Source organism: Argentina silus (genome assembly GCF_951799395.1).
Source record: "Argentina silus genome assembly, chromosome: 17".
Classification (NCBI taxonomy): domain Eukaryota; kingdom Metazoa; phylum Chordata; class Actinopteri; order Argentiniformes; family Argentinidae; genus Argentina; species Argentina silus.
In genome coordinates this window covers 15,357,740-15,372,739 of record NC_139671.1, presented here as the reverse complement: position 1 = coordinate 15,372,739, position 15,000 = coordinate 15,357,740, and the positions used below count along the sequence as shown (strand labels likewise).

The window sequence follows — 15,000 nt, the reverse complement described above, 5'->3', positions numbered from 1 at the left end:
GGAAAGCCAGAACACGACTCAAACATCACCATCTTCATCATCAGTTCAACTCCTCGTCTATGGAAAGCTGGAGGCTTCTTTTTTCCCCAGAGACAAACATGATTTTGGAATTCCATAAGTACGCTAAATAAAAGGTTAAATAGGTATTAACATACAGACTTCTGACAGGGATACTAATGACTAGAAGGCAGTTTTAAACACTATACATTGAAAAGTCTACCATACCAACTCAGTGCGGGTCAGGTTTCCTACGCGACGGCTATACAGTTGTAACAGTCTCTTGGTCAGGCTATGAAGGGCTTGCATTCAGTATGATGCTGCCTGTTCATGAGAAGAAAAGATCACTATACCTAGCTACCTACTTATAGAGAGGATTCATATACCACTACATTTGACCATCATTATATTTTAGGTGATAACTATTATCAGTACAAGGATTATTAAGATTTAGGATTTGACGTTAGTTCTCTTTTTATTTTTTTAAACATGCCCATTTTTCTGCCAGGGTGGATATGTGTGTGTGTGTATATATATATATATATATATATATATATACGTACAGTTCAGGCTGAAATGAAAAACAAAACAAGAAAACAAATTGTTTTATGCTAAACAGAGAGATAGAGAGAGACAGAGGGTTCCTTGGATGATAAATGCAGCTTTTTGTGTCACAGAGCAAAGTCTTTGTGGGATGAAACATTATATGGCATGCAGGTGTCTGAGTCATATCAGTCCCGCCCCCCCTCCCAACCCCCCACCCCCCCGAAGCTGAACCATCATCACAACCCTTATATCCAGTTCAATAAGAAAATAAACAGAACAGAACACACATCGATCAGAAGGGCAAGCCAACACGGTCACTCTTTTGCTCCCACACTAAGCATGACCCACAGAGTTATTAGAACAGTTTCTGCTTTTCTTCTTGTTTCTTGTTGAAGCTCAATCGTCCATCCCTCATGACTTCACCTCCCGCCCTCCCAAACACAAACACACACACTCCCCAATATCCTTCACTCTCCTCAATTTCATTTCCCCACCCCTTAACCCGACACCCCCTCCCTCCCTCCCTCCTCTCCCTGGGGCGTCTACTCAGGGATTTTCCTCTTGGAAGGGGGGATGAGATGTCCCGGAAGGTCGCTAGGCAACTCGTGACCCTCCAGTTTGACCTTGATGAGGTGATTGGCCAGGGCAAACTCCTCGTCGTCCAACATCCCGTCCTTATCTATGTCCGCCAGCTTCCAGATCTTTCCGAGCACCGTGTTGGGAAGCTTGGACTTCACCATCTCCCTCTTGGCGTTGGCTCCCGTGACCTTCCCGTTGACCGGCGACAGCGTGTAGAAGATCTCGTCGTACATGGGCTTGTCTCGGACCACCACCCACTCCAGCTCGTCGATGCCCTCGCCTGCGCCCTCGCCGTAGCCGTGGCCGAAGGGCCCGTTGAGGGTCCCGTCGAAGGCCCCGCCCTTCACCTTCTGATTGGGCCGCGCCGTCTCCTCCTGTCGAACCAGCACCATCAGCCCAGCGATGTCGTGGGACAACATGTCGTCCACCATGTCCAGCAGCTTCATTTTCAAAGGCTGGAACTTGTTGAGGTCGTGGGACTGGAGTTGGTCCTGTAGGGGGCGCAGCAGAGAGAGAATGGGTTAGAGAGCACAGGTTCAAAGGTTAAAGGTAAGAGATTAGGGGTGAAGAGGGTAAACATGAGAGCAGGTCCAAGGTGAGTGTAATGGTAACAGGTAAATGTGTTTGTTTTGGGCAGTGGTAATGTGAGGGGGGGTAAAGGTGGGTGTACTGACCAAGGTATGGTAAAAGGTTGTTTTTGGGGGGGCAGAGATACTATAACTATAGAGGGCGAGACAAACCACACTATAACACCTCGAGGTGAAAGACTAAAATCCATCACCACTACCCACATGACATCACCACTACCCACATGACTCACACTGTTCTGTTTACCAAGAGCAAGAGAACTTGATGAGAGTGCTTGATTGTAGGATAAAGAACCCAATCTGGGCTGATTTGAAGTGTAAACCAATCTGATTACTCTGTGTACTGAAGGCTTATAGACAGATGTGATTTGCCCTACTGAGAAACTCCTCTTTGAGCCTTGTGACAAAAAGGCACTGATTTGATTGGCTAACTTGATCATCCAATCAACTTAACCACCCGCAGTCCACCTGGGCCTGATGAGCACTTTGTTTTTCTAACACAGAAATAGCAACATCTCTCAGCTCAGGATGTGAAACCAGGTGGAGACGGTTTTCATTGTTTTTTTTTTAAGTCTGACTGAAAAAATGGCTAATGAGATCTCAGTAACATTCTGAGATAATATAAGACAGTATCATGGAGCCATGCATGCTTATAACAGGTGTTAGAATGCACGGTGAACGCATTTTAACTGTAGGCTCTAAGTCAAGTATTACCATAGATCGTATATAGAGATATCTATAGAGATAGATCTCTGACCTGCATCTTCTTGAGGCTGGGGAAGTCCCCAGGAGAGATCTGGTGTTCTCTCTCGATGCGGCTGTAGATCTCTCCCAGACTATTGATCAGTTCCTTCTTCTTGTTGTCCTTCCCAAACATAGAGGGCATGTCCTTCTTCAGAGAGCTGATGATGTAGGCATGGACCTGGGGGGAGAGGCATGTCCTTTATCGATACAGGTTGTCTTATTAAGATTCAAAATCACATTGGCAAGACAGACCTGATATACAGCAGAATCACTGTTAGAGTGGAATAGCGAGGGCTTAGTGCTGGGTTTAAACCCTAGAGAGAATACAGGGTGAGCAGGCTTTCGTTCTAGCTTAGCGCTAACACACTTCATCAAGCTAAACAACCCATCATCAAAACCTTGATTAGTTTAATCGGGTGTGCTCGTGCTGGGCTGAAACAAATTAATCTAATGAACTAAGATTCTAATGTTTAAAGAGACAGACATACATTTCAATCGAAGATCTGTCGAGCCATGAAGTCATAAATGTCTCATAATCACTCTATAGTCCTTGAAACTGGAAATAATTGCATGAATGTTCACACAGGAAAGCAAATAAACGCACTGGCATTTATGGACATTCAAACAGGAAAGTGGCACTTAAAACAAGTTTTATGAGTATGTGTGTGTGTCAGGTAACATATCCTGCTACAACAAAAGTAGTTCCCTTTCCTTACTCGTTCCTAGAACTGGAGGGAGGAAGGAGACACACACCACAGCACACACGCACGCACGCACGCACGCACGCGCACACACACACACACACACACACACACACACACACACACACACACACACACACACTTATTTGCCACATGTTATGTACATTTTCACTGTGGAACGAAAGAGGACTTGAGAGACACGTAGAGATACTGAAAGTTAAGATTTCAAGCACAGAAAGGCAAATTAAATCAAAGGCCTTTATATTATTGTTGGACATTAGGACAGGACACACAATGCTTTATTTGAAACCCAACAGTTGCTTCCAACTTTGTCAGCTGAATTTGATGAGACTAATAATACGAGACAGCAATTCAACAATGTAACAGAGAGCTGTGTGTGTGTGTGTGTGTGTGTGTGTGTGTGTGTGTGTCTGTGTGTGAGTCTGTGTGTGTGTGTGTGTGTGTGTGTGTCTGTGTGTGTGTCTGTGTGTGTGTGTGTCTGTGTGTGTGTGTGTGTATGTGTGTGTGTGTGTGTGTGTGTGTGTGTGTGTGTGTGTGTGTGCGTGTGTGAGAGTGTGTGCGTGCGTGTGCCTATGCATGTGTGTCTGTGCGTACGACGGGGGGGCAGGGCAATCCGTACGCTTCTATTCACTTAACCCTTACATGACCAGGTTAGTCTCAGGAGAGACCATGACTACTAACACTATATGAGTCACCATCTCTGACAGTGGAAACACAGCGCTGTCGTTTCCCTCAGACGGATGGGTGAGCACACTGCTGCTGACAGCAGAGGAAGGACCAGCTCCCTGGTCAGGACAGGACAGGCATAGGGTAGGAGCTGGGGAATAGGGAAGCGCCCTGGGCCGAGGGGGGCCATCTCCTCCCAAGGTAACCACCTGCTTGGCAGGGGTGACTCCTTGTACTGGGGCTGGTGTCACGTACACACACTCACATGCACAAGCACGCATGCATGCATGCACAAACACACATACACACACACACACACACACACACACACACACACACACACACTCACACACACACACACACACACACACACACATACACACACACACACACACACACACAATCACACCCCATACAGGACATTTTGCTGTGACACTGCCAGTGGCATCAGCAGGGCAGGCCATGTAAAGTGGTTCCTGTAGTCTATTCAACAGAAGACCAACAAACACACACACACACACACACACACACACACACACACTGACCTGAGGCTAACAGGAGGGAAAACCCAGAGTTAAGCTGCTGTAATGGGGATGACATAATAGCATAACAACCCCAGCTCAGGTGACATGTCAAATCAATGTTACCCTGCCTCAGAACAAGACTCTTCTCCCTGTGCGTTTTCTCTCCTCTCTCATCCCTCTCTCTCTCTCTCTTCTCCCCTCCCACGCTTCTCCATCTCTCGCTCAGCCACCCCCCCCCCCCCCCCCTCCCTCCCTCCCTCCCTCTCTCCCTCTCTCTCTCTCTCCCTCAATATCTCTCTCGTCTCTCTTTCCTCTGCATTAACAACACAAAGGCCTCTCCCCTCCTCTGTTCCGCTGGGCTCTCTGATGACAACCTCATTATGTTCCATTAGGCGTTAGGACCTAAACGCCGCAGGAGACAAAGTCGAGACGAGAGTCTGATATTTGGGCTTCTACGAGGCGAGGGCGAGCCTTCCTAACCCTTCCGTCCTCGAGCCTCTCTGTGCTGTGGGATTCTGAAACGTGAGCCTCGTCAGAAGAGAGTGATGCAGGATCTCGACCATTGTTTCCTCCCTACGCCTGCAGACCCTGTGGAGAAAGCTGCCCTGCCAATGGACATCAGACCAGCCTTGATGCCTATAGGAACAGACACTGACGATGAGTCAGAGTTTCTCTCTCCAAGCTCTCAAGGTCTCTCTGCATATTAGTCCAAAATTACAACACACACACACACACACACACACACATACACACACACACATACACATACACACACACACACACAGACACACACACACACACACACACACACACACACACACACACACACTCGGTCACACAAACTGGGGCTGGGTCCATCCCGCCATTGTCCTCTCCCATTCCTCTCCCCTCCCTCCATCCCTCCATCCCTCCATCCCTCCATCCCTCCATCCCTCCCCGAGCTCATTCCAAGGCCCTCTCACAGACACTCCCACATCTGGATCCAGTTGGAGTCACACCGTAAGCCCAGGGACATCCCAGGAATTCTGACAACCTCATCAATTAAACGCTCACTGTTCCTGATCACACACACACGCACACAGACACACACATACGCATACGTTTGTTTACCTCAGTCTGGGGTGAAAACATTCCAAATCTAGTTTGTCTGAGACGCCATGGTAATTGGTGACAATGCAATGTGGTCATGACTAGGTTAGAGAGAGAGAGATAGAGAGAGAGAGGGAGAGAGAGAGAGAGAGAGAGAGAGAGAGAGGGAGGGAGGGAGGGAGGGAGGAGGAGAGAGTGAAAAAGAGGGAGATGGTGGTTCGCCTGGCTGTCTGAGAGACTGATTAACATGTAACCATAGGGAGTTTATTCATTTAGCTGGCATTAAGCGGATTGTTAATCACTCTGTTAGTGTGTGTGAGTGTGTGTGTGTGCATGTGTGTGTTTGTGTGTGTGTGTGTGAGGGTAAAAACACACACCCATACACATTTCCAGGAACCTCTCCCTGGTGTTTGTGGAGCTCCACATACATGCATGCTCCACAAAATTGAAATCCATTATTGGGTTCACAGCAGTGGTTGTAAACCTGGACGTTCTGCTGTTGAACAGAGGGGACAGGTCGATGGACTGCTGCTTCATAGACCGCTAGACCACCAGACATCAATAACTGTCTGTCTGTCTGTCTGTTTGTTTGTTTGACTATCTGTCTGTCTGTCTGTCTGTTTGTCTGTTTGACTATCTGTCTGTCTGCCTGTCTGTTTGTCTGTTTGACTATCTGTCTGTCTGTCTGTCTGTCTGTTTGTTTGACTATCTGTCTGTCTGTCTGTCTGTCTGTCTGTTTGTTTGTTTGACTATCTGTCAGCCTGTCTGTGTGTCTGTCTGTTTGTTTGTTTGACTATCTGTCAGCCTGTCTGTGTGTCTGTCTGTCTGTTTGTCTGACTATCTGTCTGTCTGTCTGTCTGTTTGTTTGTTTGACTGTCTGTCTGTCTGTCTGTCTGTCTGTCTGTTTGTTTGACTATCTGTCTGTCTGTCAGTCAGTCAGTCAGTCAGTCAGTCAGTCAGTCAGTCAGTCTGCCTGCCTGCCTGCCTGCCTGTCTGTCTGTCTAACTGTCTGTCTGTGTGTCTGTCTGTCTAACTGCTTGACTGTCTGTCTAACTGTCTGTCTGTCTGTCTGTCTGTCTGTCTGTCTATCCTTCTATCAAACGTTGAACTTGTATACAGCACTGTTGATGCTTGATTTATTTTGTTCTGTTCTTCCTATTACTAAACTGTGCAACTCCGTTCAAATCCAGACCTTGTACATATGGGCTCATAGTAAGAACCTCAGGGCTGGAAGATCTGTGGCTTTCACTCTGCCGAGCTTGGCTGGAAAATACTGTTCATCAGAATGAAGACTTATAAACCCTTTTGGGTCAAAGCCCTCCTTGTGGACTGACTCCTTTTAAGATAACACAGATACCAATGTTACTACGCTGTAACATTAGCAATATTGTCCGAAGGTATTTATCAGCTATCAGTAAACCATAACCTAAAAACAATGAATTTCATACCAAACTGGATGACTCATGTTAAAAATGAACAATGCTCCCACGTCTTGGCAAAAATCATAGTCCAATATTTTTCCAAAAACCTATGAGATATCCAAGGTTGAAGTCTTGTGTGTTCCGTGACCAACTGCATACCTCCTTCATATCCTCTTCCTAACAAAGTCTAGGCCAAAGCGAGAAGGCCTGTTAATGATAATTAACTTTGTGGGACTCTCTTTGCTCTGTGTCATAAATGTTTTATTACTCTATTACAGTGCTGTTCAACTGTGAAGGAATTTTGTCTCAGTCGAGCCACTGTACCATCCCTCACCACACACACACACACACACACACACACACACACACACACACACACACACACACACACACACACACACACACACACACACACACACACACACACACACAATGTTCCCTAAGGAGACTGATGGCATCCTAACTAAGTGGGAGTGATTGGAGTGCTACAGTCATTACTCCTGCAATGTGCGTCACCTGTGATATAGCTCCTTCTGGTCTACCAGGCTTCAGTATCAGATTCAACAGCAACCCCCTTCATACATTAACATCACTTTCAACATTCCTACTTATCTCCATTGAGAGGAGATGAAAGACAAATCAAACACTGTCCATAACCAAAAGCACAAAATAACTGGGACAGATATCTAAAGGGCCTCTATTCATAGCTGTAGTGAAATATTGTGTGCGTGTGTGTCCGAGTGTGTGTGTGTGTGTGTGTGTGTGTGTGTGTTTGTGTGTGTGTGTTTGTGTGTGTGCATTTCGTGCGTGTGCGAGTGTGTGTATGTGTGTGTGTGTGTGTGTGTGAGTGTGTGTGTGTGCGAGTGTGTGTGTGTGTGTGTGTGTGTGTGTGTGTGTGTGTATGTACAGTACAGTATGAGTGCCACATGGGAGTGAGGTGTGTACATGTGTGTGCACGTGTGCAGAGACGGGGGGGGGGGGCGGAGCTTACCTTGGCCAGGCGCGCCCTCTTGATGAGGTCGTTGAGCTTCCTGAGCGCGGCGTTGCGCGGCAGCGACTGGATGTCCTTGAACAAGTCCTGCTCCTCTGCCTCGAACAGCTTCCTGTTGTCGGGGATGAGCAGCGGGTGTGACCAGAAGGACCCGATGTAGACGCGGATGACCTCGGGCGTGTTGACGATCTTCCCCAGCGACCACATGAGGGCGCCATAGACTCTCATCAGCTGCTGCGTCTCGATCTGGTCCGCCTTGTTGAGGACCACGCGGATCTTGTCCTCGTGGTTCTTCAGCGCCTTGATCACCTCGGAGAACTCGTCCGAGATGTCCAGCTTGTGGGCGTCGAACAGGAGGATGATGCGGTCCACGCGCTCGGCGAACCACTCCAGCACGGCGGCGAAGTCGTAGCCTAGAGAGAGGGGGGGGGGGCGGGTTGGGGGGAGGCGGGGGAGGGGGTGAGGAGGTGGGAGAGAGACAGGGTCGACGACCAAGAGAACAGACATCCGTCACCTCTTCACATGACAGACTCTTGGATGATGAGAGAGAGACAGAGAGCAGCCAAGTGGAGCCCAGTGACACGACTTGGAGACTGTTATGAAATGATAAGCCCTCCTATTGCTAAACAGGACCCACAAAGCGCTGCACAGCACAGCACAAATACCAGAAAGCAGAGTTAGATCCTTGTGTTTAGAGTGTAGCAGAGAGGCACTTGAGCACATTTTTAGTGTAAGATTAGGCTCCATCTAAGCCCAGGAAACTGCCCCTGAGAGCAGATCAAACTAGTAGCAATATGGATGGTCACAAAAGTGATGAGGACGGGAAGCTTATGTGGTCTATTGAGACACACTTTAGGACTCCTTCTCTCTCTCTTTCTCTCTCAGTGCCCCCCCCCCCCCCCCTTCTCTGGTCCTCATGGGCCTTCAGCGCTAGCCTAGGTCAAAGGTCAAAGGTCTCACACTCAGTAGATGACTGAGCCACTGACTCTCCTCTCCTGCCACAGTCTCAGCCCAGCAGATGGCATGGAGAGAGACAGCGTGGTAGCAGACAGACACACACACACACACACACACACACACACACACACACACACACACACACACACACACACACACACACACACACACACACAACACAGAATAGAGAGAGAGAGAGACAGGAGTTGAGCAGGGAGGAACGAGGAGAACGAAGCTCTCCCCCAAATGGCTCCTAATCTAATGGAGCAATTATCCTCCTAATCTGGAGGCGGCGATCCGAGAAGCAGAGAGGCAGGGAAGCGGTCCGTTGGGGAATAGCAGCTCTCAGACTACTCTCTCTGTCATTCTCTCTCTTATGCCTGGCGCAGCAAGTATTTACCCCCATCTTCTCTCTCTCTCTCTCTCTCTCTCTCTCTCTCTCTCTTGCTCTCTCTCTCTCTTTCTCTCTCTCTCTTGCTCTCTCTTTCTCTCTCTCTCTTGCTCTCTCTCTCTCTCTCTCTCTCTCTTTCTCTCTCTCTCTTGCTCTCTCTCTCTCTCTCTCTCTTTCTCTCTCTCTCTTTCTCTCTCTCTCTTGCTCTCTCTCTCTCTTGCTCTCTCTCTCTCTCTCTCTCTTTCTCTCTCTCTCTTGCTCTCTCTCTCTCTCTCTCTCTTTCTCTCTCTCTCTTTCTCTCTCTCTCTTTCTCTCTCTCTCTTGCTCTCTCTCTCTCTCTCTCTCTCTCTTCACTAGATGGTTGATGTATAGACCTATTGTGTTATTTAGTGCTATGTATGTCATTTTTAGCTATATGTATTGAAAGAAAATAACAAAAAGGTAAGACAGACTGCCATTGTAATGACAGAGGAGTTTCCATATGGTAACACTACGATTTCTATTATTTCTGTTAATTAGAAGCAGGCTTGCAGTCAGACACCTTGGGCACCCCTCTCTGTTCCATTCCTCACTCTGGCTGGCTGGGGATCACGTAGTGAAATCAAATAACATACACTACCAATAAAACCCACAAGCTGTTCTCAAACAGATTGGAGACCAAAAGTGTGTGTGTGTGTGTGTGTGTGTGTGTGTGTGTGTGTGTGTGTGTGTGTCTGCACATGCGCACGTGTGTGCGTGTGTGCATGTGATAACATGTGATAGAAGGTAGAATAAATAGGTAGAATAAATAGGTAGAATAAATATGTCTGACAGAATAAAAAAACGCTTTGTAAAATACTGTTGAATAAAGAGCCGTGGAGGGGTCACTGTAAAACAGACAAGCTATGCAACGTGTACAGTCCAGTACTGTATCAATCCAGTCAATCTGGAATCAAAGAGATACTGTGCTGAGATACAGTGTATATAAATACCAGGACATGCTGGACACAGTTCTATCCACTGCAACACCTGTAGGCCTATCGTGAAGCACTATTGTGAAGTCTTCTTCAATGACAGGCCTATCACAGAGCACCTGACAAGTCTTCTTCAATGACAGGCCTATCACAGAGCACCTGACAAGTCTTCTTCAATGATAGGCCTATCACAGAGCACCTGACAAGTCTTCTTCAATGACAGGCCTATCACAGAGCACCTGACAAGTCTTCTTCAATGACAGGCCTATCACAGAGCACCTGACAAGTCTTCTTCAATGACAGGCCTATCACAGAGCACCTGACAAGTCTTCTTCAATGATAGGCCTATCACAGAGCACCTGACAAGTCTTCTTCAATGACAGGTGTACTTGGCAGCACTCTTCCTTAACTTGGAATTCCCTCGAGCTGTGCTCAGGGCGGAGATACCTAGAGATTGACAGAAGGTTTCGGAATGAGAGAACCAGAGATGGGAGGGAGTGTATTAGTGTGTTAAAGGTTCAAATCACCAGGCATAGGATATGGAACATGGCTGACAGATAGATAGAGCTATCTCTCCACAAAGGGGGGGAATCCCATACCCTACAGGAGATGGAGACAGAGAAGGCCTCATCCCTATTGATTTGTCAGTTTCACTATGGGGCTTTATTGTGACCTGCTTCTGTATGCGGCCTGCTATGGAGCCTATGGCTGAACAGACGGTGCGTCTCTCTCCTTGACTATGTGCAGTGGGCAATACCTCTTGTACCAGGGGAGGCTGGTGGAGGTAGAAATCAGAGGACCGGCTCCTTGTAATGCACAGAATGGAATGAGGAATGGTATCAAACACGTCTTGTGTTTGACACCATTCCTCATTCCATTCCGTACATTACAAGAAGCCGGTCCTCTGATTTCTACCTCCACCAGCCTCCACTGCTACAGATCTAGGGAGTGGCCAGTCAGTAGAAAGGACCAGAACACGGTAAAGGCAGGACAATAAGAGCAGTGAAACTGGAGGAGGATTAGGCGGGGGCGATACCATGGCGTTAACGGCTGCGATTATACAACGATAGATAGATAGGCAAGAGTAAAAGGGTTAATGTCAGTTGTCTGGAGACCCAGTTATATCAGGACAGGTCTGGCTTAACGCGGCGCTGTGGTGGAACCCTATAGAGGCCCATAGGGGTCTATAGAGTAGGCAAGCTGCGCTGGGGCAGGTTAACGCTGCTGCCACGCCTTGAAGGGTAGTACGGCCATATTCTCTACAATACCTCCGTACGGGCATCGACGCAGGCAGCTGTAGCCAGCGCCATCTTCGTTAACCGCTGTACACGGGGAGAGAGAGAGACATACACACACACACACACACACACACACACACAAATGGCGGTGAAAATGAAATGATGGAAACGAAACAAAAGAGGGTTCACAGAAAATGAAATGATGGAAAAGAAAGAGGATTCACTGAAAATGAAATGATGGACAGGAAAAGGGCTTTCGGGGCTTGGTGTAGTCCTGGCTTGTGTCCTATACTGGAGACGACAGGGCTGTGACACATACATTGTAATAAGACGTCATACAGCTTAATAGGTTCCTGCACTTCCTCCCCCTGTTCAGACTGAGATGGATAGACAATGTTACACAGGGTTGAATTTGAGGGAAGAGGAGAGATGTAAAAATATGATGTCCAGAACTAAAAACACACATTCCTTCTTTATCCTGTCAGTAGACAGACACTGATAGAACTTTCATGTAGAACGCCTTTTGTGTTTTGACAATTCAAGGATCACACCGTAAAAAAAGACCAGTGTATATGACTGCCATTCCATTTCTCCTGGGGTTACCACAGCAACCAGAGAGGAGCGGAGGAGAGCAGGTCTCAGGCAGGCCTGTCAGTCAGACGGCAGATCTCTGAATACAGAACAGGATGGTCATAAAAACACACTCAATCATATAGAGAGGGTCAGACTTCAATAAGGAGACAGTCAAGGACTGGTCCTGAGGCCTATTACACACACCTATCTCTCTCTCTCTCTCTCAATCTCTCTCACACACACACACACACACACACACACACACACACACACACACACACACACACACACACACATACAGTTACTCAGTATAAACACAGCTGTGCTGACTGTCTGAAAGCTAGGTAGGTTTAGTTGCTGTGTTCATATCCACACACACACTCCAAGAGTGCAGGCCTATGCACTTTATTTGCTATGGCAACACTCTCGTGTGAGACAGAGCCTGTGTTCGACACAACAATGTTGAATGGGTGAGCGCAGTAGTCACGGTTAAACGACCGCTCTTCCAGTTTTAAAGAGCTGTCACATTTCAAGTGGTTCCACTATAAACTATGAAAGAGGATAGACTTTACAGGCAGTCTGCAACCAGGGGAGGCCGGTGGAGGGAGAAGAGGGCGGGGCTCCATCAGCCTCCCCTGTACGCAACCTACCGCACAGTATAGATCTGGGAAGAATCATAGAAATGGGAGTTGGATAGAGAACACTACTCCATGGCGAGAAATGAAAGCAGTCATAGTTCACAGACCTGGAACCAATGTTCTCTCTGCTCTAGTGCTGATTCATTACATGGAGAGAGTGAGGTTGTCCTTCCTCAAGTCAGAGCGAGGGGTTGCAGGTCTCAGAGAACCTCCCACCCACTCTCTCTTCACCTCACTGACTTGGAACTGACCACGCAATCATCTAGACTAGCTAGCTATGACTGAGTCTACGCTTGGGCTTTAGAAACCGAAGAGATTGATTAGAAAAGAAAACCAGATCCAGGAATCTGCCATTTTACCACAGTTCAATAGTGGTCCCACGGGTGAGGGATGGTCTTTATTCACAGATGGATGTACACGCACGCACGCATGCATGTATACACACACACACACACACACACACACACACACACGCACACACGCACACACGCGTGCGCGCGCATGTACACGCACACACACTCACACACACACCGCTGCTGACTACCTTGACCTCAGTGTGTGTTATTGGTTGTCATGGGAACTCAGGCCCTTCGTTATGAGAATCAGATACTTATTCACTTAGAGCAGGCATGGGGTCAACATGACTATTGTTTTGCTGGAAGGGCGGAGGGTGAGCCTTGCAGTTTGGTCATATTCTGACCTTCTCCAATTAGGCAACAGAGAAGAACAAATCTATTGTGAGGGCCTACAGTATGCCCGTCTCTATACTGTCATTCATATGCAACAAGCATTTTGTGGACTAACATTCATACAATCAGTTGACTTTTCATTCAGTGTCAATGTTTTCCAAGACGCATTCTGAGCTTTTCGCAGGCTAAAATATCATCTTCACATCATAAAGCTGAATCAAGGCCGAGCTGCTGGGAGCTCTCTGGATTGTACCACGTCATAATGTGGGGACGAACAGGTGCAAACCATCTAGTATGGGGGTGTCTGCCACACACATCATATAACATCATAATCGCTATAATTGGTCTGGGCTGGTGCTGTTTTCCCAAGGATATGGAGGTACTGCAGGACAGTCTGGCGTCGTGGAGGTCTGAGCCCAGTAGAGGGAGGCTTCTCTGGGGAGAGGGTTTGGTTCAGGCTGGATGTCAGCGAAGCCTTCCAGCTGCTAATGCTAACAAGAGTGCCTCTGCCAGGCCTTTGACACAGCACCGAGATACTCAGAGGGATAGGTAGCTACTTAGGCTACAGAACACTCCCTAAACTTCTGATACAGCACTAAGACACTCAAGGGGATAGGTAGCACTACAGCTAGGCTACAGAACTCTACCACTACCTCGGCCACTGATACAGCACTGAGACACACACGGGGGGGGGGGGGGGGGGGGGCAGAAGCCTCATAGTAGTAGCAGTAGTCTTAAACACACGTGTTTGATGCCATTCCTCATTCCATTCCATGCATTACAATGAACCCGTCCTCCGATGTCTACCTCCACTAGCCTCCCCTGGTAGAATCACAGCTACAGAGCATGCTATAAGAGGATAGAGAACAGACCAAACATGGTATCTCTCTCTCTCTCTCTCTCTCTCTCTCTCCTCCCTCCCTCTCCTAAACACACACAGATGGCCCTCCTGCTTGTGCTCATACTGCCATTACGCAGCAGTAGGACAGAGATATATGCCGCACGCTTGTTCAGAGTCTTAAGACATCAGCGCCCCGGTACCCACAGCGTCTTGTCACCAGCCAACTCTCGACAGCTTGGACAGGGGTGCTTGAAAGTATTAAGTACTAAGTAGGAAGCATTTGGTTCTTAACGCCACCTGTTTCAAACACACTTAACCCCTCCCTGCGGGTTTAAAGCAGGTCATCGGTGCTTGGAGACAGCAACTTGAGGGGAGCGAATGCAAATGAAGACATTAAAGAACACCGCCAGCTGTGAAGACACTCCCCAGGCCTGTCTACTGCGGTGGTATTAGATACAAGACTCTGTTCTGCTAAAACACAGAGAGAGAGAGAGAGAGAGAGAGAGAGAGAGAGAGAGAGAGAGAGAGAGAGACAGAGAGAGACAGAGACAGAGAGAGAGGGAGCGAGAGAGAGAAAGAGACAGAAAGAGAGAGAGAGACAGAGAGAGAGGGAGCGAAAGAGAGAGAAAGAGAGAGAGTGAGAGAGACAGAGAAAGAGAGAGAGAGACAGAGAGAGGGAGAAAGAGGGAGAGAGAAAGAGAGAGAGAGAGACAGAGAGAGAGGGGGACCAGGCTGCCAAACACTAGCTCCACCACACGCAGACACAGGCATTACTCAGCTCCATTAATCCAGGCCTTCTCAGGCCAACGCTCTGTGGGAGAGGGAACAAAACAGCAGAGTGTACATGCAGATAC

The 15,000-nt window shown here is 47.8% G+C and overlaps 1 protein-coding gene across 3 annotated transcripts in view; it reads right to left on the bottom strand.

Moving 5' to 3' along the window:
• ehd3 (EH-domain containing 3) overlaps positions 1–15,000 on the bottom strand; it is a 29,135-nt gene that overhangs the window by 87 nt on the left and 14,048 nt on the right. For 2 of the 3 annotated variants that reach the window (XM_083688604.1, XM_083688605.1), the window contains 4 exons: positions 11,436–11,489; positions 7,867–8,279; positions 2,467–2,631; positions 1–1,613 (listed from right to left, as the gene is read on the bottom strand). The exon at positions 1–1,613 is cut by the window's left edge and continues 87 nt beyond it. In XM_083688604.1, coding sequence (XP_083544730.1) covers positions 1,086–1,613; positions 2,467–2,631; positions 7,867–8,279; positions 11,436–11,489 — 1,160 coding nt within the window. In that variant the 3' untranslated portion in view covers positions 1–1,085. The remainder of the gene's footprint in view (positions 1,614–2,466; positions 2,632–7,866; positions 8,280–11,435; positions 11,490–15,000) is intronic. The other variant, XM_083688606.1, reaches the window with a different exon arrangement.